The sequence below is a fragment of the Carcharhinus amblyrhynchos genome, chromosome 7, assembly GCF_965287045.1.
Source record: "Carcharhinus amblyrhynchos chromosome 7, sCarAmb.v2.hapA, whole genome shotgun sequence".
Lineage (NCBI taxonomy): Eukaryota > Metazoa > Chordata > Chondrichthyes > Carcharhiniformes > Carcharhinidae > Carcharhinus > Carcharhinus amblyrhynchos.
This window is the reverse complement of record NC_137330.1, coordinates 121,094,201-121,117,731: the sequence shown is the minus strand read 5'-3', so window position 1 is coordinate 121,117,731 and position 23,531 is coordinate 121,094,201. Positions and strand designations below refer to the sequence as shown.

General features: G+C 45.6%; 1 protein-coding gene across 1 annotated transcript in view; it reads left to right on the top strand.

Moving 5' to 3' along the window:
* The window catches only part of brox (BRO1 domain and CAAX motif containing), a 51,832-nt gene that overhangs the window by 22,851 nt on the left and 5,450 nt on the right, over positions 1 to 23,531 (top strand). Inside the window, exons 6-11 of the mRNA XM_080193056.1 lie at positions 2,884 to 2,989; positions 3,795 to 3,884; positions 7,217 to 7,302; positions 8,467 to 8,548; positions 8,858 to 9,008; positions 21,068 to 21,227. Of these exons, the coding sequence (XP_080049182.1) occupies positions 2,884 to 2,989; positions 3,795 to 3,884; positions 7,217 to 7,302; positions 8,467 to 8,548; positions 8,858 to 9,008; positions 21,068 to 21,227 (675 nt within the window). The remainder of the gene's footprint in view (positions 1 to 2,883; positions 2,990 to 3,794; positions 3,885 to 7,216; positions 7,303 to 8,466; positions 8,549 to 8,857; positions 9,009 to 21,067; positions 21,228 to 23,531) is intronic.

The following is a 23,531-nucleotide window of genomic DNA, read 5'->3' as shown; positions in this document are numbered from 1 at the left end:
TTTTTGATCCAGTTCTGGGTGCTGCACTTTAGGAAAAATGTATTGGCATTAGAGTAGGCCCAGAAAAGATTGTGCTTGTTGCTGTTCCTTGATTGCGCAATGAATTTTACATTTTCCCTCCTCCCTAAGTGTTGGTTTCTGGGTATAAGCTAATTTTTTCCCATCATGAGGAGCATCATGGCGAATTTCATTTTCCTCAGCTCATTGAACTGAGTGCTTCCTGCTATTTGTCTTAATTACAATGGGTAGTGCATTATCCAACAAGTCTGCAGGGAAAATCTTCGATAATAGTCTTGCAGTTTGGCACCATTTTGCCACTTGATGTGAATTGATTTTGGTATCTTTATTTGGATATGATTGTGTTCCTGTGCCTGTCTGTGTCCTCTGCATTAGCTTATTGGCCTGCTGTTTGGAAGGTGCTCCATAAGAGGAGGCCATTTGGCCCTCCGAGCTTGCTCTGCCATTTATTACAATTGTGGCTAACTCAATAGCCTAATCTTCCTTTTACCCCATCACCTTTGATCCCATTCGCCCCAAGTTCCAAATCTAGCCACCTCTTGAGTACATTCAATGTTTTAAGAACATAAGAAATAGGGGCAGGAGTAGGCCATCTAGCCCTTTGAGCCTGCCCCGCCATTCAATAATATCATGGCTGATCTGAAGTGGATCAGTTCCACTTTCCTGCTTTCTCCCCATAATCCTTAATTCCCTTGTCTGTCAAAAACCTATCTCCCCGTGACTTAAATATATTTAGCGAGGTAGCCTCCACCACTTCAATGGGCAGAGAATTCCAGAGATTCACCACCCTTTGAGTGAAGAAGTTCCTCCTTAACTCCGTTCTAAACTGCCCCCCCCCCCCTATCTTAAGGCTGTGCCCTCTAGTCCTGCTGTCCTTTCTGACTGGGAAGAATCTCTCTACCTCTACCCTATCCATCCCTTTCATTATCTTATACATCTCTATAAGATGCCCCCCTCATCCTTCTAAAGTCCAACGAGTACAGACCCAGTCTATTTAATCTCTTCATAGTGTAACCCCCTCATCTCCAGTATCAGCCTAGTGAACCTCCTCTGCACTCCCTCCAAGGCCAAAATATCATTGCGCAAGTGCTGCGACCAAAACTGCACACAGTACTCCAGCTGCGGCCTCACCAGTACCCTGTACAGTTGCAGCAAGACCTCCCTGCTTTTATATTCTATCCCCCTCGCTATGAAGGCCAACATTCCATTTGACTTCTTGATCACCTGCTGCACCTGCAGACTGGGTTTTTGCGACTCATGCACAAGGACCCCCAGGTCCCTCTGCACCGTAGCATGCTGCAGCTTTTCGCCCTTTAAATAGTAATCCCTCCTACTATTATTTCTGCCAAAGTGGATAACCTCACACTTGCTAACATTGTACTCCATCTGCCAGGTCCTTGCCCACTTGCTCAGCCTATCCAGATCCCTCTGCGGACTTTCCACACTGTCAGCACAATTTGCTTTTCCGCTCATCTTTGTGTCATCAGCAAATTTCGTCACCCTACACTCAGCCCCCTCCTCCAGATCATCTATATAAATGGTAAATAGCTGAGGCATCAACTTCATCCTGTGGTAATGAGTTCCACAGGCTCACCATTCTTTGGGTGAAGAAATGTCTCCTCACCTCCTCCTAAATGGTCTACCCTGAATCCTCAGATTGTGATCCCTGATTCTGAACTCACCCAACATCGGGAACATCTTCCCTGCATCTTCCCTGTTTAGTCCAGTTACAATTTTGTAAGTCTGAGATGCATCTGAACAGTCCTAACCTAGCCAATCTCTCCTCATACATCAGTCCTACCATCCCCAGAATTAGCCTGATAAACCTTCACTGCACTCCCTTGAGAGCAATAACATCCTTCCTCAGAAAAGGAGACTAAAACTGCACACAATACTCTAGGTGTGGCCTCACTAAGGCCCTGTATAATTGCAACAATGTATCTCTGCTCCTGTACTTGAAACCTCTCGCAATGTAGGCCAACATACCACTTGCCTTCCATACCGCCTGGTGCACCTGTATGCTTACCTTCAGTGACTGGTACACAAGAACACCCAGGTCCTGATGCACACTCCTCTCTCCCAATTTATAGCCAATCAGGTAGTAATCTACCTTCTTGTTTTTCATTCCAAAGTGAATAACCTTGCATTTATCCAATTTATACTGCATCTGCCATTGATTTGCTCACTCACCCAACCTGTCCAGATCATTCTGAAGGATCTCTGCATCTTCTTCACAGTTCACCTTCCCATACAAATTGGTATCATCTGCAAACTTTGAAATGTTACATTTTGTTTCCTCGTCCAAATCACTAATATATATTGTGAATAGCTGGAGTCCCAGTACCGATTCCTGTGGCACCCCACTAGTTATTGCCTGCCAATTTGAAAAGCACCCATTAATTCTTACTCTTTATTTCCTCTTTGCCAACCAGTTTTCTATCATCTCAATACACTTCCCCCAATCCTATTGGCTTTAATCTTGCACGATAATCTCTTATGCACGACTTTGTCAAATGCTTTCTGAAAGTCCAAATATACCACATCGGCTGGCTCCCTCTTGTCAACTCTACTAGTTAAATCTTCAAAGAATTCCAACAGATTTGTCTGGCATGATTTTCCCTTCTTAACTCCATGCTGACTCTTGTCTGATCCTGCCACTGTTTTCTAAATGCTCTGCTATAAACTCCTTGGTAATGGATTTGAGAATTTTCCTCACTACCAATGTTAAGCTTATTGGTCTGTAACTTGCTGGTTCTATATATCTGGTCAGAAGACAATTGATTTAGTGACTATTAATTTATTCATTTTATCTCATTATGCAAAACTGATGTTGGGATTAACTCAATTTAATTTTAATCCGCTAAGGAAGGCGAAATAAGCAGACTTGTGACAGCACCTGAGAAAGGAAAGGACCTTGAATCACGGGTTCTAGATACCTACATCGTTCAGTGTCAGGCTGAAGCTCAAGAAGGTATGATTGGATGGCAGTGTTTTTCAGTGCTTTCAGTTCTTTCCCTATAACTGTGACTTCTTCAGTATAAATCTGTGCTCAGCAATTCAAGACTGCTGTTGGGTTATGGAGCAATAAATAACCAGAAAACATCAGTTCAAATCTCACCATGATAAGTTAAGTTGTTTTTATAAAGGAAGAATGGAAATAGGTAACAAAATTGACCATGCAGCTGTCAAGTTACCACAAAAACCTATCTGGTTCATTAACATCCTACAGAGCAAGAACCCTGCTGTGTTCACCTGGCTCTGCCTCTGACTCTACGATCGGTGCTGACTCAGCAAGTAGTAGTAAATGACTGCAATTCTGCAGCTTCATTGCAAGATCAGCTGGGGATGGGTAAACATGGCATTCTTGCCAGAGACACCCACATCCTGAAAATGTATTTAAGATAAAATGTTCTCATTGAGGCACCATATTCTTTTTGTCTGTCTGCTGCATTGAGTTGTTAGCATTCCAGGTAACATGGTACTTTGAACATTTGATTTCTTGCCAGTGAATTCCAGTTCTCTTGCCCATGGTTAAGTGCAGGAAGCAGGCAATCTGCATGGAGCGATGGCTCTATAGATAAGTCATCTATTGTAGATCAACACTCTTGAGTAATAGGTGCTGCCAGACCTGCTGGGTTTTCCCAGCATTCTCTGTTTTTGATTCAGATTCCAGCATCTACAGTATTTTGCTTTTATTGAAGTGATAGAGTTTTAAAAGGATGAAGGACAAATAACATTGTTGCACAAGAAAGTAACTCTTTTGTCTTTCATTGAAGTGACCATCGCAAGAGCCATTGAATTGAAGCATAACTCTGGTCTGATTGCAGCTTTGGCCTATGAAACTGCCAATTTCTATCAGAAGGCTGGTAAGTTGCACTTTCTCGTGCTCTCACTCATTCTTATTTATGATGTGAAGATACATTGGATTGGGCTGGCACAGTAAGAAGTCTCTCAACACCAGGTTAAAGTCCAACAGATTTATCTGGAATCACAAACCTTTTGAGCGCTGCCCCTCCACTCACCTGATGAAGGAGCAGTGCTTCAAAATGTCATGATTCCAAATAAACCTGTTGGACTTGATTCTTATTTGTACCCTGGCTCATACTTACATTTTCTTTCTTGTCCAAATTCCCATTGGAGAAGCCTGGTAGCCACTTGTGCAATCATGTTAAACTAGGTTCATTTGCCCAACAATTCCTTTCAATTCCAAGGAGAACTCCTCAGAAGGCCTTGTGGTCAAATGAATTGACAGCTTCCTTTGATATCCGAGTAAGTTTATCCAATAAATGAGTGTTTGCAAAGTTCCTGGTAGCACCACGGCCTGCGCTGAACCAGCTAATATCAATGAGAGCAGTGAGGGGTAGATGCAGTTGGCTGGAGCGGGAAAAGGTCAAGCAGGGTTGTTAATCCTTGTATGGCAGCTCCTACTGGCTGTGGGTACACATGGTCACATGCAATGAAATAACTCCTCATGGAGGAATATCCTTCAATATCCATACAGCGTCAAAGTGAATTTTATTATTCAATTTTACAAAATAAATTCTGGATTAAAATATTGGCTGTGATTCTCCCAACAGCTGGGAGAATTGCGCAGGGGGGGTGTTATGCAGGATTCATGTGAGCGTTCGTACCCCGCTAGTGTCCCCCAGTGCTGGTTTTCCAGTGCAGTCTGCGCCATGCCAGAAATCAGCAGGGAAGCAGGGCTAGTGTTTAAATGATATTTAAAATATCATTTAAATGCTATTAGCAGGCTTAGGATTGAATTCTCCGGGCCCACTAGCCTCTCCCACCCTGTCAGAATATTTCATGCCAATGGAGATTACACTAGCTCCCCACTTTCGGGGAACTGAATTGAATACAGGAGTTGGGACATCTTGATGAAGTTGTACAAGACATTGGTAAGGCCACACTTGGAAGACTGTATACAGTTCTGATCACCTTATTATAGAAAGGATATTATTAAACTAGAAAGAGTGCAGAAAAGATTTACTAGGATGCCACCCGGACTTGATGGCTTGAGTTATAAAGAGAGGTTGGATAGATTGGGACTTCTTTCTCTAGCGTGTAGGAGGCTAAGGGGTGATCTTACAAAGGTCTATAAAATAATGAGGGAGATAGATCAGCTAGATAGTCAATATCTTTTCCCAAAGGTAGGGAATCTAAAACTAGAGGGCATAGGTTTAAGCTGAGAGGAGAGAGATACAAAAGTGTCCAGAGGGGCAATTTTTTCAGAGGGTGGTGAGTGCCTGGAACAAGCTGCCAGTGGTAGTAGTAGAGCTGGGTACAATTTTATGTGTTAGAAAACATTTAGACAATTACATGGGCAAGATGGGTGTAGAGGGGAATAGGCCAAATGCAGGCAATTGAGACTAGCTTAAGGGCTTGAAAAGGAGCAGCATGGATAAGTTGGGTCAAAGGGCCTGTTTCCATGCTGTAAACCTCTATGACTCTATGAATTAGTGACCCAACACTGCTGGAGTGAAGGGGGACAATCAGGGGCCCGTCAGAGTTGAGCAGAGGGGGGTGGGGAGAGGTGCCCCCAATGAATAGGCTCCCTGGCAATGCCATCCTGTACTCTTGGCACTGCCCAGGAGCAAAGTGCCAGTGCCCTGGATGCACCTTGACACTGCCCGGGGTCATAGGGCAGTGCTAAGGGGTGGGACATATGGGGCTAAGGCCTTGATGGCAATTGGGGGAGGGGGGGGTCCTGCTGCCAATCTACTATTGGCATCGATGGGGGCTGGAGGGAGGTAGGTCAGCAATGAGGGCATGTCTGCACTGTGGGATTGTCTGCATTGCTGGGGGGTGGGGTGATTGGCACTTTGTGGGGAGGGGGAAGAATGCTGGATGTTGGGGAGGAAGGGGTTGGGACTGGCCTGGGAATGGTCAGGGGGGCTGTGATTGGGCCATGGGGTGTGGCAAGGCAGCACTGCAGGGGACCCAGGCTGGCCAGCTCAATCACCAATTTGGAAGGCTGACAGTCCGGGCGGCTGCACATACACAGACATTCAGCCTCTGGTTAGCACTGCTGTGTCACAGTGCCAGGGATGTGGGTTTGATTCCTGACTTGGGTCACTGTCTGTGTGGAGTTTTCCCCGTATCTGCGTGGGCTTCCTCTGGGTATTCCTGTTTCCTCCAACAGTCTGGAAGACGTGCTGGTCAGGTGCATTGGCCATGATAAATTCTCCCTCAGTGTAATCGAACAGGTGCCGGAATGTGGCGACATGGGGATTTTCACAGTAACTTCATTGCAGTGTTAATGTAAGCCTACTTGTAACAGTAATAAATAAACTTTACTGAATAGGCCCCGCCCCCTGAAATCTAATGATATTCATGCTGTGGCCTCTGCAGTGCACAGAGTGTGGGAAATTCTTGTTTGAAGTCCCACTGAAAAAAAAGTGTGAATTACTCCAGTTTTATTGCAAATTCAACACTTTTTTGGGAGAATTCCACCATTGTCTGGTAGTGTATTTTGCATGGGACTTTTAAATGAAGAAATATAAGACTGTGTTGGATAGATTTTTGTTTATTTCATTGTATTGTTGACATGGAAACTGAAACAATTGGCACTGACACAGCGAGCCCTTGATGTACCACAGATGAGTTTAGTCATCTGTTCTTTTATTTGTTCTGGGGATGTGGGCGTCACTGGCTGAGCCAGCATTTATTGTCCATCCCTAATTACCCTTGAATTGAATGGCTTGCCAGGTCATTTCACAGGGCAGTTAGGAGTCAATCACATTGCTGTGGATCTGGAGCCAGGTGAGGACAGCCAATTTCCTTCTCTAAAGGAATGGTCTTTACAACAATTGCAACTTTTAATTCCAGATTTTTACTAAATTCAAATTTCACATTCGCTGAGGTGAGATTCGTACCTGCATCCCCAGAACATTACCTCAGGTCTTTGGACTACTAGTCCAGTCACCATAATCACTGCACCACTGCCTCCCTATTGTATGCCAGTAGTGTGACGCTTGGCTAACTCTTCCTTCTATATCCTGGGGCGTTAAGGATTTTTATAGTCAGCTTGCTGTAATCCCACTGAGGTCAGCTCATTCAGTACAGATTGAAGATTGAGTCTGGCACCTTCATGGTCTCTGCTACTCACTGGTTAAACTTGCTGAGCCCCCGGAAATGGGTAGGTGTTTCACTGAGCTTGTTTGAAGATGGTGGCTTACATCTGATCATCTTTCTTCAGATCACACACTTACCACCTTGGATCCAGCCTACACAGGAAAATGGAGGAAGTATTTACAGCTCAAAAACTCCTTCTACCTGGCTTATGTAAGTGCTAAACCTGCAAATTCAAGCAGAAGATTGCTAATTTTATGATGTTGTAGTGTTCAGTGGGAGCACATTAATTCCTGGAATGTGGGCTTGGACCTGATGGTCTGATCAAAGTGGCACTTTCTTGGAGGGAGTTCTATTTCAGGGCCTCAACTGCTGCACATGGTGTTTGGGGTCGTGTACCAACTGAGTCAAGAACAGCTTCTTCCCTGCTGCCATCATTACCTTGCATTAAGTTGATCTTTGTCTATACCCTAGATGTGACTGTAACACTGCATTCTACACTCTCGTTTCCTTCTCTATGAACAGTATGCTTTGTCTGTAGCACGCAAGAAACAATACTTTTCACTGTATACTAATACATGTAACAACCAATCAAATCAGGGAGCTTGAGTTCTCCATAGGGCAGCAGTGTGACAGTGGTTAGTACTGCTGCCTCACAGTATCAGGGACTCGTGTTTGATTCCCAGCTTGGATAACTGTGTGGAATTTGCATATTCTCTCCGCATTTCCACCGGGTGCTCTGGTTTCCTTTCGCAAGTCCAAAGGATATGTTGGTTAGGTGCATTGACCGTGCTAAATTCTTTCCCTGTGTACCCAAACGGGTGCCAGAGTGTAGTGACTAGGAAATTTTCACAGTAACTTCATTGCAATGTTAATGTAAGCCTACTTGTGATCTAATAAACTTAAAACATTTTTTGGTGCCTCTTCCCTATTGCCTGCTGTTTCTTTAACACTCTTTCTTTTTGGACTTGTATACCTGACGAATCTCCTTGTTTCAAATAGTTAATTTGGTGTTACTGAGCTGTACGTGGCATTCTCGGGTAGAGAATGGGAGAGTCCATGAGTGAGAGTACGCTGTTTTATTGAAGCAGAGTACGTACAGTGAGAATCCTCTGCTTTAATGCTCTTCACGTAGGATTGACCAACTAAGGGACCTTATAGGAGGTTTGCTTGCGATAGCCTGATGTACTTGGGAAGAGGAGACCTTTGTGGCAGTGATGGAATAGCAGGCAGGGTAGTCACATTAATCAGTGCAGAGAACAGCCTCTCAAAAGGGTTTGGTCCCTCCCAAGATAAAACATTTTGATCTTTTTGAAGTGATGTTACAGCAGTGGATTTCGTCTCGAAGTCAGTATTGTGTGTATTTATTCTTCTCAGGCATACTGTTACCATGGCCAGACCCTACTGGCCAGTGACAAATGTGGGGAAGCCATCCGATCACTGCAAGAAGCAGAGAAATGTGAGTATAAAGAAGGAATCATTGTTAATTCCATAGGCACTCTAGATTGGAACCAACCTAGGCTAAGTGAACAATCACATTTAGGCCAACTCTCCCAGGAGGGAAAACATCCCTCATACTTATGTTGTGTGCTTGTTTGATGAAATTGATTTGGTTTGATTGTGTGACATCTGGTCTGTGGGGGTTAATTCAAGATGGGCTCTGGAATGATCTTTGTGTTCTAAAGGTTATCCCAAATTCTGATGACCTGATTCATAGGTAGGGTTATCAGGTGTTCCTGTAACATCCTTTTCTCTTCCATTCCTGCAGATTATTCCAAGGCAGAGGCTCTGTGCAAGGAATATGGTCAAACAAAGGGAGCAGGATCTACAGCCAAGCCATCTGAGCACTTGTTTTTTAGGAAGTTGGGAACGTACATCAGAAACACCTTGGAAAAGTGCCAGCGAGAGAATGGGTTTATGTGAGTTTATTTTTAAATGTGGCCTAGCCAATGAATATAATTTATTATTGCTTGTTCAAGTATGATGCAACTGAGTATCTTGCTGCATCAGTTAGAGTAGTTAAGGGGCTACCACGTGAGTGCTGAACTGGAGTCATATAAGGATGGCAGGCTCCTATCCCTAAAGAACATAAGAACATAAGAAATAGGAGCAGGAGTAGGCCATCTAGCCCTTCGAGCCTGCCCCGCCATTCAATAAGATCATGGCTGATCTGTCGCTGCTCAGTTCCACTTTCCTGCTTTCTCCCCATAACCCTTAATCCCCTCTCTTATCAAAAACCCATCAACCCGCGTCTTAAAAATATTTAGCGAGGCAGCCTCCACCACTTCAACGGGCAGAGAATTCCAGAGATTCACCACCCTTTGAGTGAAGAAGTTCCTCCTCAACTCCGTTCTAAACCGCCCCCCTTTTATCTTGAGGCTGTGCCCCCTAGTCCTACTGTCTTTTTTGAGCGGGAAGAGTCTCTCCACCTCTATCCTATCCATCCCATTCATCATCTTATACGTCTCAATGAGATCTCCCCTCATTCTTCTAAACTCTAACGAGTACAAGCCCAGTTTATTCAGCCTCTCCTCATAGCTCAACCCCCTCAACTCCGGTATCAGCCTAGTAAACCTCCTCTGCACTCCCTCCAAGGCCAAAATATCTTTGCACAGGTGCGGCGCCCAAAACTGCACACAGTACTCCAGCTGCGGCCTCACCAATGCCCTATACAGCTGCAGCAAGACCTCCCTACTTTTATATTCAATCCCCCTCGCTATGAAGGCCAGCATCCCATTCGCCTTCCTGACCACCTGCTGCACCTGCAAGCTGGGTTTTTGCGACTCATGCACAAGGACCCCGAGGTCCCTCTGCACTGTCGCCTGCTGCAGTTTTTCGCCCTGTAAGTAATAGTCCTTCCTACCATTCTTCCTACCAAAGTGGACCACCTCACACTTGCCAACATTAAATTCCATTTGCCATTTCCTGGCCCATTCGCCCAGCCTATCTAGATCCTTCTGCAGACTCTCCACACCCTCCGCACAATTTGCCGTTCCCCCTATCTTGGTGTCATCAGCAAATTTCGACACCCTACACTCGGTTCCCTCCTCCAGATCATCTATATAAATGGTAAAAAGCTGAGGCCCCAGCACCGACCCCTGGGGCACTCCACTAGTCACCATCCACCAATCCGAATAGCACCCGTTGACCCCCACTCTCTGCCTCCTATTTGACAACCAATCCTCTATCCGCACTAACACCCTGCCCCCAACTCCATGTCCCTCGACCTTCTGCAATAACCTCTTGTGAGAAATATCACAAAATATCACTAAAGAATATCACTGAACATTAGTTGGGTTTCTAATCTTCGCAATCACTTTTACTACTATTTCTGTAAACTGATCTCAGATTGTCACATTGCTCAGCTGTGGACAACAACATAACCGTTACACCGGGGGTTCCCAAACAGGGGTTCGTGAATCCCAGGGGGTCCATGAAACTAGTGGCAGCCACATGACTAGCAAACGCCAGTTCCAACATGCAAGGTTTAAAAAGAATTATTGGAGAAAACAAATAGGCCAGTCAGAACAAGGCCTGTTGGAGGATGGTCTGAAAGGCCTTCCTCTGACCCATTTGATTTCTTCGATCTTGCTGCTGCTGGGCAGAAAAGCCCACAGGCAACAGTGAAGATCATGCCAAGGAGAGGGAGCTGATGGGGCCTTGGAGTGAGTGAGCGGGTTTCACTACAATGAAACAGAGCAATTAGAAGGGAGAGTTGGCAATTCAGCCCATTGAGCCCACTCCGCCATTCTATCTGATGATGGCTGATCTCCATCTCATCGTAACTCCACTCCCCTGCCTTTTCCCCATAGTGCTTTATCTTGCTTTTGATCAAATATTTATCTATTTTTTTCTTGAATCAATTGATTCTGTATCCACTGCATTCTGGGGCAGAGAATTCCATAGATTCACAACTCTGAGCTACTCCTCACCTCTGTCTTGAACTCCACTACCCTCCCTTCCAGAACTATGACCTCAGCTCTCTGCTATAAATCCCAATTTCACCTACGCAGTCAGATCACACAAGAGCAGTTTTTTGGGGTTTTTTGCACTTATTTCCTGTAGCTTTAAAGAAAATTTATATAAACCCCCTTTAATTTGACATTTAATAACTGGTGTGGAATGTAAATTCTGAAGCCCACAAACAGTCCAATTAGAATGCTTAATGAATATTTGTTAGATATTCACAGGTAGGTTTGTGTTGCAGGGCTTGTCTTGCTCACCAGTCTGAAATCTACAGTGTTTATCACCTATTCCCAAAGACAATTTCCATGTTCTAATGAGAATGACATCTTGTAACAATATGCTAATTACCTAAATTAATTAACTGTACTGCAGCAAATGCAAGCCCAAGCTACTCAACTGCTCCTTATGTAACCAAGAGACCATCCTGGGAATTATAGACCAGTGAGCCTTACTTCTGTTGTGGGCAAAGTTTTGGAAAAAATTATAAGGGATAGGATTTATAATCATCGAGAGGGAAATAAATTAATTAGGGATAGTCAACACGGTTTTGTGAAAGGTAGGTCGTGCCTCACAAACCCTATTGAGTTTTTTGAAAAGGTGACCAAAGAGGTGGATAAGGGTAAGGCAGTTGACGTGGTGTATATGGATTTTAGCAAAGTGTTTGATAAGGTTCCCCATGGTAGGCTGTTGCAGAAAATGCAGGTGCATGGGATTGAGGGTGATTTAGCAGTTTGGATCAGGAATTGGCTAGCTGATAGAAGACAGAAGGTGGTAGTTGATGGGAAATATTCAATCTGGAGTGCAGTTACAAGTGGTGTACCTCAAGGATCTGTTTTGGGGCCACTGCTGTATGTCATTTTTATAAATGACCTAGATGAGGGTGTAGAAGGATGGATTAGTAAATTTACTGACGACACCAAAGTCAGAGGAGTTATAGACAGTGAGGATAGATGTTACAGTTTGCAGAGGGACATAGATAAGCTGCAGAGCTGGGCCGAGAGGTGGCAGACGGAGTTTAATACGGAAAAGTGTGAGGTGATTCACTTTGGTAAGAGTAACAGGAGTACAGAATATAGGGCTAATGGAAGGACTCTTAGTAGTGTTGACGAGCAGAGAGATCTCGGTGTACATGTGCATAGCTCCCTGAAAGTTGGCACCAAGGTTGATAAGGTTGTTAAGAAGGCGTACGGTGTTTACATAAGAACATAAGAAATAGGAGCAGGAGTAGGCCATCTAGCCCTTCGAGCCTGCCCCGCCATTCAATAAGATCATGGCTGATCTGTCGTGGCTCAGTTCCACATTCCTGCCCTCTCCCCATAACCCTTAATCCCCTCGCTTATCAAAAACCCATCAACCCGCGTCTTAAAAGTATTTAGCGAGGCAGCCTCCACCACCTCAACGGGCAGAGAATTCCAGAGATTCACCACCCTTTGAGTGAAGAAGTTCCTCCTCAACTCCGTTCTAAACCACCCCCCCTTTATCTTGAGGCTGTGCCCCCTAGTCCTACTGTCCTTTCTGAGCGGGAAGAGCCTCTCCACCTCTCCTATCCATCCCATTCATCATCTTATATGTCTCAATGAGATCTTCCCTCATTCTTCTAAACTCTAACGAGTACAAGCCTAGTTTATTCAGCCTCTCCTCATAGCTCAACCCCCTCAACTCCGGTATCAGCCTAGTAAACCTCCTCTGCACTCCCTCCAAGACCAAAATATCCTTGCGTAAGTACGGCGACCAAAACTGCACACAGTACTCCAGCTGCGGCCTCACCAATGCCCTATACAGCTGCAGCAAGACCTCCCTACTTTTATATTCAATCCCCCTTGCTATGAAGGCCAGCATCCCATTAGCCTTCCTGACCACCTGCTGCACCTGCAGGCTGGGTTTTTGCGACTCATGCACAAGGACCCCGAGGTCCCTCTGCACCGTCGCCTGCTGCAGTTTTTCGCCCCGTAAGTAATAGTCCTTCCTACCATTATTCCTACCAAAGTGGACCACCTTGCACTTGCCAACATTAAATTCTATTTGCCATTTCCTGGCCCATTCACCCAGCCTACCTAGATCCTTCTGCAGACTCTCCACACCCTTTGCACAATTTGCCGTTCCACCAATCTTGGTGTCATCAGCAAACTTCGACACCATACACTCGGTTCCCTCCTCCAGATCATCTATATAAATGGTAAATAGCTGAGGCCCCAGCACCGACCCCTGGGGCACTCCACTAGTCACCAACCGCCAATCCAAATAGCACCCATTGACCCCCACTCTCTGCCTCCTATTTGACAACCAATCCTCTATCCACGCTAACACCCTACCCCCAACTCCATGTCCCCGTACCTTCTGCAATAACCTCTTGTGAGGTATCTTGTCAAACGCCTTCTGAAAATCAAGAAAGACCACATCCACCGGCTCTCCTCTATCCACCGCCCTAGATACATCCTCATAGAACTCCAATAAGTTTGTCAGACACGACTTCCCCTTAACGAAACCGTGCTGCATCTGCTCTATCAAGCAGTTAGCTTTTATTGGTAGAGGGATTGAATTTTGGAGCCGTGAGGTCATGTTACAACTGTACAAAACTCTGGTGCAGCCGCACTTGGAGTATTGTTTACAGTTCTGGTCGCCGCATTATAAGAAAGATGTGAAGGCATTGGAAAGGGTGCACAGGTGGTTTACCAGGATGTTGTCTGGTATGGTGGGAAGGTCTTATGAGGAAAGGCTGAGGGACTCATTGTTCTCCGGAGCAGTGTACTGGTGGCTGGTGAGTCTAAACTGCGAGTGTACTGATTTTTTTCAATTGCATTGCTGGTTCGTGGGTTTTTTTGCACTTTGCGCTTTCCGTAGCGGGTCCTAGGCGCAAGGGCAGTTGGGAAGGGAGCACGGGAGTACAAAAACAAGGCCACAGTAGACAGCGGGCAGTGGAGTGAGGCGGGTGCTGAGCGAGTACTGCAAGGGCTTTGGCTCACAGGGCTTAGGCAAGATGAGATACTGATCAAATTTTTCTAACTGTGTCCATAGGTTTAAGGGTGGTCAAATAAATGGCAGGGTCCATGGGGAGGCGTGTAAGGTGCAATATGTGGGAGTTCCTGAAGACACAGCATCTCCGGAGAGTCCACATCTGCACCAAATGTCTGGAGTTGCAGCGTTTGAGGGCCCGGGTTAGGCAACTGGAGTTGAGGCTGGAGGATTTGTTTTTAGTCAGGGAGAATGAGGCGCTAATGAATAGGAACCATGTTCAAGAGGGGATCCCAGAGCCTAGGAGGGGGATGGGTGGGTTACAGTTAGGAAGGGGAAAAAGAAGAGGAGTAATGGTCCAAAGGCTACCCCGGGGTAGTCTCTCAAGATATCAGGGGTAAGGCGCCAACTGAGGTGGAAAGGGCACGAGGGGAAGACCGGAATGCCTCAGAGGGAAGGAAGGGGGTTGGATGTGAGATAGTGGTGGGGGTTGGGAGGGTTAGAGGAATTGATAGGTGGTTCTGTGGGCAAAAGCGGGAGTCCAGGAAGGTAGTCTGCCTCCCTGGAGCAGGGGTACAGGATGTGTTGGAGAGGGTAGAGGGAATCTTGAAGGGCCAAGGGACCCAGGCGGATGTAATTATACATGTAGGTGAGAAGGACATAGGAAGGAAGAGTAGGGGGGAAATACGTAGGCAGTTCAGGGAGTTGGGAGCCAGGCTGAAGTGCAGAGCCTCCAGGGTGGCGATCTCTGGGCTGCTGCCAATGCCCAGTAATAACAGGGATAAAAATAATGAGACCCTGCAGCTGAATGCGTGGCTGAGGGATTGGTGCAGGACAGAGGGTTTTAGTTTTGTAGACCATTGGGAAGTCTTTGCAAAGGAAGGGCACTTGTATAAAGAGGGATAGGGAACATTTAAATGGGAAGGGTACACTTATTTTAGCTGGGAGGTTGGCTGGAGTGTTTCGGCAGGGTTTAAACTAATATGGGGGGGGGGGCGGTGGTGGGGAGGAGAGAGACAGCTCAGGCACTGGGAGTGGGAGTGAGTTGGAGGTCAGGGTAAGCCTAGATGATAGGAAAATCTCCGAGGAGAAGGAGGATCCGAGTGGGCCTGAGGGTCTTCAGTGCATCTGTTTTAATGCGAGGAGTGTGACGGGTAAGACGGATGAACTTAGGGCCTTGATGTTCGCGAGGAATTTAGATGTGGTGGCAGTGACAGAGATATGGTTAAAGGAGGGGCAGGACTGGCAGCTAAATATTCCAGGGTATAAGTGTTTTAGGTGTGATAGGGGAGGGTTGAAAAGAGGAGGGGGAGTGGCACTCTTAGTTATGGAGCAGATCACAGCGGTGCAGAGGGAGGATAACATGGGGGGGGGTTGGGAATTGAGTCTCTGTGGGTGGAGTTGAGGAATAGGAAGGGGGCCATTACTATGCTAGGAGTGTACTATAGGCCACCTGACAACCCACAGGCAGTGGGAGAGGGTATATGTAGGGACATTTTGGACAAGTGTAGGAAGAACAGGGTTGTTGTAGTGGGAGATTTTAATCTCCCTGGGGTGGATTGGAAGATGCCTAGAGCTGGGGGGTCGGACGGGGAGGAATTCGTAAGATGTGTATTGGAAGGATCCTTGCAACAGTATGTAGATAGCCCGACTAGAGAGGGGGCTATACTGGATTTAGTTCTGGGCAATGAGCCAGGTCAGGTGTTGAGGTTGCAGTAGGCGAACATGTGGCTAATAGTGACCACAACTCCGTCTACTTTAGGATACGAATGGAAAAAGATGAGTGCTGTCCTAAGGGGAGGGTGCTAAATTGGGGGAAGGCTAGATACAGCCGGATTAGGCAGGAGCTTAGGGATACAGACTGGGATAGGCTGTTGGAAGGCAAGACCACGTTAGGCATGTGGGAGTCTTTCAAGGGAAAACTGCAAAGGGTGCAGGAAAGGCATGTGCCGGTTAGGAGAAAGGATGGGAAAGGTAGGATTAGAGAGCCGTGGATTACTGGAGATATAGAAGACCTGGTTAGGAAGAAACGAGAGGCGTATGTCAGGTCTAAGCAGCTGGGAATGGAGAGATCGTTGGAGGAGTACAGAGAGAGTAGGAGGGATCTCAAAAGGGGAGTTAGGAGAGCAAAGCGGGGGCATGAGATGGCTTTGGCAGGTAGGGTTAAGGAGAATCCAAAGGCGTTTTACTCTTAAGAGCAAAAGGGTGGCTAGGGGTAAAATCGGTCCTCTCAGGGACAGACGGGGGGAATTGTGCTTAGAGGCAGAGGGAATGGGGGAGATCCTGAATGAATACTTTGCGTCGGTATTCACGAAGGAGAGGGGCTTGATGTCTGGTACGGTCATCGAGGGAGCGGTAGACCAATTGAAATATCTATTGATTACAAGGGAAGAAGTATTAGGGCTTTTAGGTAGCATTAAAACCGATAAGTCTCTGGGGCCCGATGGCATTATCCTAGGCTGCTTAGGGAGGCAAGGGATGAGATTGCTGGGCCTCTGACGCAAATCTTTGTCTCTTCTTTGGACAGAGGTGAGGTCCCAGAGGACTGGAGGATAGCAAACATGGTACCGTTGTTTAAAAAGGGTAGGAGGGATAGCCCGGGTAACTATAGGCCGGTGAGTTTAACATCAGTGGTAGGCAAGTTGATGGAGAGGATTCTTAGGGATAGGATGTATGTGCACTGAGAGCGTTGCGATCTGATTAAGGATACGCAGCATGGCTTTTGTAAGGGGGAAGTCTTGCCTTATGAATCTGGTAGAATTCTTTGAGGAGGTGACAAAAACGGTCGACGAAGGACGAGCCGTTGATGTCGTCTATATGGATTTCAGTAAGGCGTTTGACAAAGTCCCTCATGGTAGGTTGGTAGAGAAGATTGAAGCTCATGGGATACGTGGCCAGGTATCTAGATGGGTAGAGAACTGGCTTGCAAAGAGGAGTCAGAGTAGTAGTGCAGGGGTCCTTTTCTAGCTGGAGGTCTGTCACTAGTGGTGTGCATGATGTGGGTATGCCGGCGTTGGACTGGTGTAAACACAGTAAAAAGTCTGACCACCAGGTTTTAGTCCAACCTATTTATTTGATAATATACTCGCAAGCTTTCGGGTTAGCCCCTTCGTCAGGTGAATGGAGAGTTCTGGCCTCAGACAGAGCATATAAAGCACAGACAGTTTAGAGATTACTGATTAGAATGCGAATCCTTACACCTAACCTGCTGTTCAAGACCTGAAGTGGCTGATAATCTGAGTGGAAGGAGCACTGATCACAGTTTAAAGAGATGTGTATTGTCTCCAGACAGTACAGTAAGTGAGGTTTTGCAAACCCAGGCAAGTCACGGGGGTTACAGACAGTGCGACATGAACCCAAGATCCCTGTTGAGACCATCCTCATGTGTGCGGAACTTGGCTATCAGTCTCTGTTCAGCGACTCTGCGCTGTCATGTGTCGTGAAGGCCGCCTTGGAGAATGCTTACCCGAAGGTCTACCTGATACGTTGCAAGAAAGGATGTCCCGAAGCATGGTACATTGGGGAGACCATGCAGACGCTACGACAACGGATGAATGAACATCGCTCGACAGTCACCAGGCAAGACTGTTCCCTTCCTGTTGGCGAACACTTCAGTGGTCACGGGCATTCAGCCTCTGACCTTCGGCTAAGCATTCTCCAAGGCGGCCTTCACGACACACGACAGCGCAGAGTCGCTGAACAGAGACTGATAGCCAAGTTCCGCACACATGAGGACGGTCTCAACAGGGATCTTGGGTTCATGTCGCACTATCTGTAACCCCCGTGGCTTGCCTGGGTTTGCAAAACCTCACTTACTGTACTGTCTGGAGACAATACACATTTCTTTAAACTGTGATCAGTGCTCCTTCCACTCAGATTATCAGCCACTTCAGGTCTTGAACAGCAGGTTAGGTGTAAGGATTCGCATTCTAATCAGTAATCTCTAAACTGTCTGTGCTTTATATGCTCTGTCTGAGGCCAGAACTCTCCATTCACCTGACGAAGGGGCTAACCTGAAAGCTTGCGAGTATATTATCAAATAAATAGGTTGGACTAAAACCTGGTGTTGTCAGACTTTTTACTAGTGGTGTGCCGCAGGGCTCAGTACTGGGACCTCTTCTCTTTGTAGTGTATATAAATTATTTGGAAGAGGGAGTAGGTGGTGTGATCAGCAAATTTGCTGATGACACCAAGATGGCTGGATTGGCAGGCAGTGAGGAGCAGTGTCTGGCAATACAACGGGATATTGATCGGCTGGTTGATTGGGCAGATATATGGCAAATGGAGTTTAATCCGGATAAATGTGAGGTGATGCATTTTGGCTGGAATAATGTAGGGGGGAGTTATATGATAAAGGGTAAGCCCGTAAGAAGTATAGAATCGCAGCGAGACCTGGGGGTGCAAGTGCACAAGTCTTTGAAGGTGGCAGTGCAAGTGGAGAGTGTGGTGAAGAAAGCCTATGGTATGTTAGCCTTTATAGGAAGGGGTATAGAATATAAGAGCTGGAGTCTAACGTTGCAGTTGTACAGAACGTTGGTTAGGCCGCATTTAGAGTACTGCGTCCAGTTCTGGTCGCCTTACTACTGGAAGGACGTGGAGATTCTGGAGAGAGTGCAGAGGAGGTTTACCAGGATGTTGCCTGGTATGGAAGGACTGGGGTATGAGGAAAGATTGAAGAAATTGGGGCTCTTTTCCCTTGAAAGACGGCGACTGAGGGGGAATCTAATAGAGGTATATAAGATTATGAAGGGTATAGATAGAGTAAACAGAGGTAAGCTATTTCCTATGATAGAGACACGTAGGACAAGGGGCCATGGACTTAAGGTGAGGGGGGAGAGGTATAACACAGGTATTAGAAGGAGGTTTTTCACACAGAGGGGAGTGGGGGTATGGAATGCTCTGCCAAGTAAGGTGGTGGAGGCAAACACGCTAGAGTCATTTAAGAGTAACTTAGGCACATGAGTGGGTTGGAGATGGTGGATATAGGAGATTGTTTTAAATAAGGGTCATTAGCATTGGGGCGTCCCTGGTAAGGTAAATGGATATGGTACAATAATGATGTTTCTTTTTTCTTTTCATTCACAGGTTTTAAGTTGGTCCGCCTTGTGTCCAACGAGGGGCATACACGCGATGGGTCGTACTGGGGCTGCTCTTGGTTGTTCAGGATTGGCCTAGTGCTTCATGTCGTTAGTGTGTGCCTAAACTGGACCAGATACTGGGCAAGACAACAGCTCAGTGACTATCACTGATTGCTGTGCAGACACATGGATTTGGGCCAGTGTCTCTGGGAGCTTGCGCATTCTCGCTGTGCTTGCGTGGGTTTTCTCTGAGTGCTCCGGTTTCCTCCCACACCCCTAAGATGTGCTGTTAGGCTGATTGGCAGTAATAAATTGTCCCTAAATTAGTTTCCCTCAATGTGGATGGCCATAAAACATTAGACAAGGGTTGTGGGTGGAGGGGGGGACTGGTGGTGTTGAGATGGCTCGTTGGGCCGAAGGGCCTGTTTGCCAGGCTGTTTTTGTTCTTTGTTTTTTGACTTGAGGTTATTTTCATTGGAGAGAAGAAGGTTACGAGGTGACCTGATTGAGGCATACAAGATGATCAAAGGATTAGATAGGGTGGACAGTGAGAGCCTTTTACCTCGGATGGTGATGGCTAACACAAGGGGTCATAGCTTTAAGTTAAGGGGTGATAATTATAGGACGGATGTCAGAGGTAGGTTCTTTACTCAGAGGGTAGTAAGGTCGTGGAATGCCCTGCCTGCTGCAGTTGTGAACTCGCCAGCTTTAAGGGCGTTCAAATGGTCAGTGGATAGGCATATGGATAACATTGGAGTAGTTTAGGTTAGAGGGCCATTCGATTGGTTCCGCTGGTCGGCGCAACATCGAGGGCCGAAGGGCCTGTACTGCGCTGTAATGTTCTATGTTCTATAACAATCCCTTCAAACCTGAATCTCGTGAACTTCTTCTGAACTGCCTCCTGTGCCACCACATCCTTCCTCAAAGAAGGTGACCAAAAATGAACACAATACTCCAAGTGTGGTCTCAACAATACCTTATACAATTGTAACAACACTTCTCTACTTTTATACCCCACACCCTTTGCAATAAACGCCAAGATTCCATTTGCCTTCCTTGTAACATTCTGCACTTCCATACCCACTTTCTGAGACTCATGCTAAAGGACACCCTCTGCACAGGCACCTTTTGAATCTGTTTCCCATTTAAATAGTAATTTGCCCTTTTATTTTTCTAGCCAAAATGGATAACCTTGCATTTATTCACATTAAACTCCATCTGCCAGGTTCTGGCCCATTCCCCTAGCCTATCCAATAGCCATTTGTAAACTTTTTAATCTCTTTTTCATTCCTGCTTTCCCTTCTATTTTGTTGTCAGCAAATTTTGCTATGTTACTCTGCCCCTGCTTATCGATCATTGATATAGATGGTAAATAGTTGTGGTCCAAGAATTAATGTTAAAGGACCATAGGATAGTGGTTTGGCCTGGGGTTAGTGGGGGGGCCATGTGGTGGGTGAATGTATTTGTGACTTTGTGCCTCTTCTTTAATATATGCATAGATATAGCTAGAAAGGATGTGTTCACATTTGATATCTATGTTTGCACTTATTGCCTGGCAAAAAAGGGAGTGTCGACATTGAAAATGTTTGAAGTTCCTGTTGCTCTTGGGAGGTCACTGGGGATTTCAGAGCTGGGAAAGTTTGGGAAACCCTGCATTTCGCTAACTTGCCCATGTAAGATTGAGAGAGGGGATGAACTAGCCCTCTGGGAGCTGCATGAAGATAGCTCTTCAATCTGCTTGGCTGGCTGGCTTGATCCTCAGATTTTAGCCTCTGTTTCATGTGTTCCTGTTGAGCTGCAGGAAGCCTGGGAAATAGTAACGTTAGCACTGAAAGTAGCTGTTTAGAGAGTTGTCTAACCATGATAAATTAAAACAAGAGGAGGTTTTTTGGATTTCCCATAAATTACAAGGAATGTTGTTTGTATGATAGAGCAACCAAGAAGGAGTCATTTTTATTATCATCCATTGTTTCTCTTTCAAGCTATTTCCAAAAAGTTCCTCCAGAGACTCCGCAGCTGGAACTAAAGGCAAACTATGGTTTGGTGGAGCCGCAGTCATTTGAGCTTCCAGCACTCAGCACTCAGTGGACCCAGGAAGTATACAATGCATTCGACATCACCAGAATGCCCAAGGATGACAAGGTAGGAAGAGAGATCTGATAACATGTGTGACCCTTTCACTCAGTTGACTGGATGAGTTCACACAGTGAGTAGCTGAGGCCCTAGGAATGGCCCTCACTCTGTCATTAATTAACTGACTTCAGCCAGTGATAACTGCTGACCTAAGGATAGCAAGGCCTAGGATCTTGATTTGATTTATTATTGTCACACGTATTAGTATATAGTGAAAAGTATTGTTTCTTGCACGTTATACAGACAAAGCATACCGTTCATAGGGAAGGAAAGCAGATAGTGTAGAATGTAGTGTTACAATCATAGCTAGGGTGTAGAGAAAGATTAACTTAATGCAAGATAAGTCCATTCAAAAGTCTGGCAGCAGGGAAGAAGCTGTTTTTGACTCGGTTAGTATGTGACCTCAGGCTTTTGGAAGAAAGACTGTCCAGGGTGAGTGGAATCCTTGATTATGCTGGCTACTTTTTCTGAGGCAGTGGGAAGTGTAGATACAGTCAATGGATCAATCCTAACCCTAGACTTTTCTATAGTGCCTTTCACTATTTCAGGATTGCCTATACTTTAAAAGGATTCATTTGGCTATGTTGTAATCTAGGAAAATGAGTGTTCTTGTGTATAATTGTAACTGGTTAGTGGATAACTTTAACTTTTCCAATGTTGACTAGGACTTCCTTGGAGAAAAAGGCTTAGTTGGGGCAGAATTTGATATGTAAGAACATAAGAAATAGGAGCATGAGTAGGCCATCTAGCCCCTCGAGCCTGCCCTGCCATTCAATAAGATCATGGCTGATCTGAAGTGGATCAATTCCACTTACCCGCCTGCTCCCCATAACCCTTAATTCCCTTATGTGATCCAAGAGGGTTTCTTGAAAGAGAACGTGATAGTCAGACGAGAGGAGGGGCCATACTGGACCTTGTATTGGCAAACAAGCCTGGCCTGGTGACTGACCTTTCAATGAAATTTTAGAAACCGTGATCACAACGCAAATTTTAAAATAGCTATGAATAAGGATAAGGAAGGTATTAAATTGGGGTACAGCAAATTATGACAACATTAAGCAGGAGCTAGGGAGAGTTAATTGGGAGCAGCTGATATCAGGCAATCCACATTTGACCTTGAACAGCTTTGTACAGAGGGATCTTGGGGTTTAAGCCCATAGCTCCCTGAAAATGACCACACCGGTAATTAGAGTGGTAAAGAAGGCGTATAGCATGCTTGTCTTTATTGGTTGGGGCATTGAGTACAAGAGTCAGGATGTCATAATGCAGCTTTATAAAACTTTGGTTAGGTCACACTTAAGAGTGTTGCGTTCAATTCTGGTTGCCAGATTGCAGGGTTATCGAGTTACTTACAAAAGTTACCCAGGTTACGTGTTTCAAAAAGGAGGTTCAAGATATGTAAGTTGCAGGACAAATTCAACATGGTCACCATTACAGGCTGTTTATCAACCAAGAAATTGTGGTAATCCTGGGGAAAGTAATAATCGATATTAGTGGATTGCAGGAAGGATGTGGAGATCTTGGAAAGGGTGCAGAAGAGGTTTACCAGAATGCTGCCTGGATAAGCTATAAGAAGACGCAGGACACACTAGGGCTGTTTTCTCTGGAGCAGTAGAGGCTGAGGGGAAACCTGATGGAAGCCTATTCATCAGTATTCACACAGGAAAACGTCAATGTAGTCAAGGAGAATATTGAGATACAGGCTTTTAGACTAGACGGGATTGAGGTACATGAGGAAGTGTTAGCAATTCTTGAGAGTATGAAAATAGATAAGTCCCCTGGGCCGGATGGGATTTATCCTAGGATTCTCTGGAAGGCTAGGGAAGAGATTGCAGAGCCTTTGGCTTTGATCTTCATGTCGTCAATGGTGACAGGTATAGTGCTGGAAGACTGGAGGATAGCAACTGTTGTCCCCTTGTTCAAGAAGGAGTAGAGACCATCCTGAGAATTATGGACTGGTGAGCCTTACTTCTGTTGTTGGTAAAGTTTTGGAAAGAATTATAAGAGATAGGATTTATAATCATCTAGAGAGAAATAAATTGATTAGGGATAGTCAACACGGTTTTGAGAAGGGTAGGTTGTGCTCCACAAACCTTAAGAGTTTTTTGAAAAGGTGACCAAAGAGGTGGATAAGAGTAAGGCAGTTGATGTGGTGTATATGGATTTTAGTAAAGCGTTTGATAAGGTTCCCCATGGTAGGCTGTTGCAGAAAATGCAGATGCATGGGATTGAGGGTGATTTAGCAGTTTGGATCAGGAATTGGCTAGCTGTTAGACAGAAGGTGGTGGTTGATGGGAACTATTCAACCTGGAG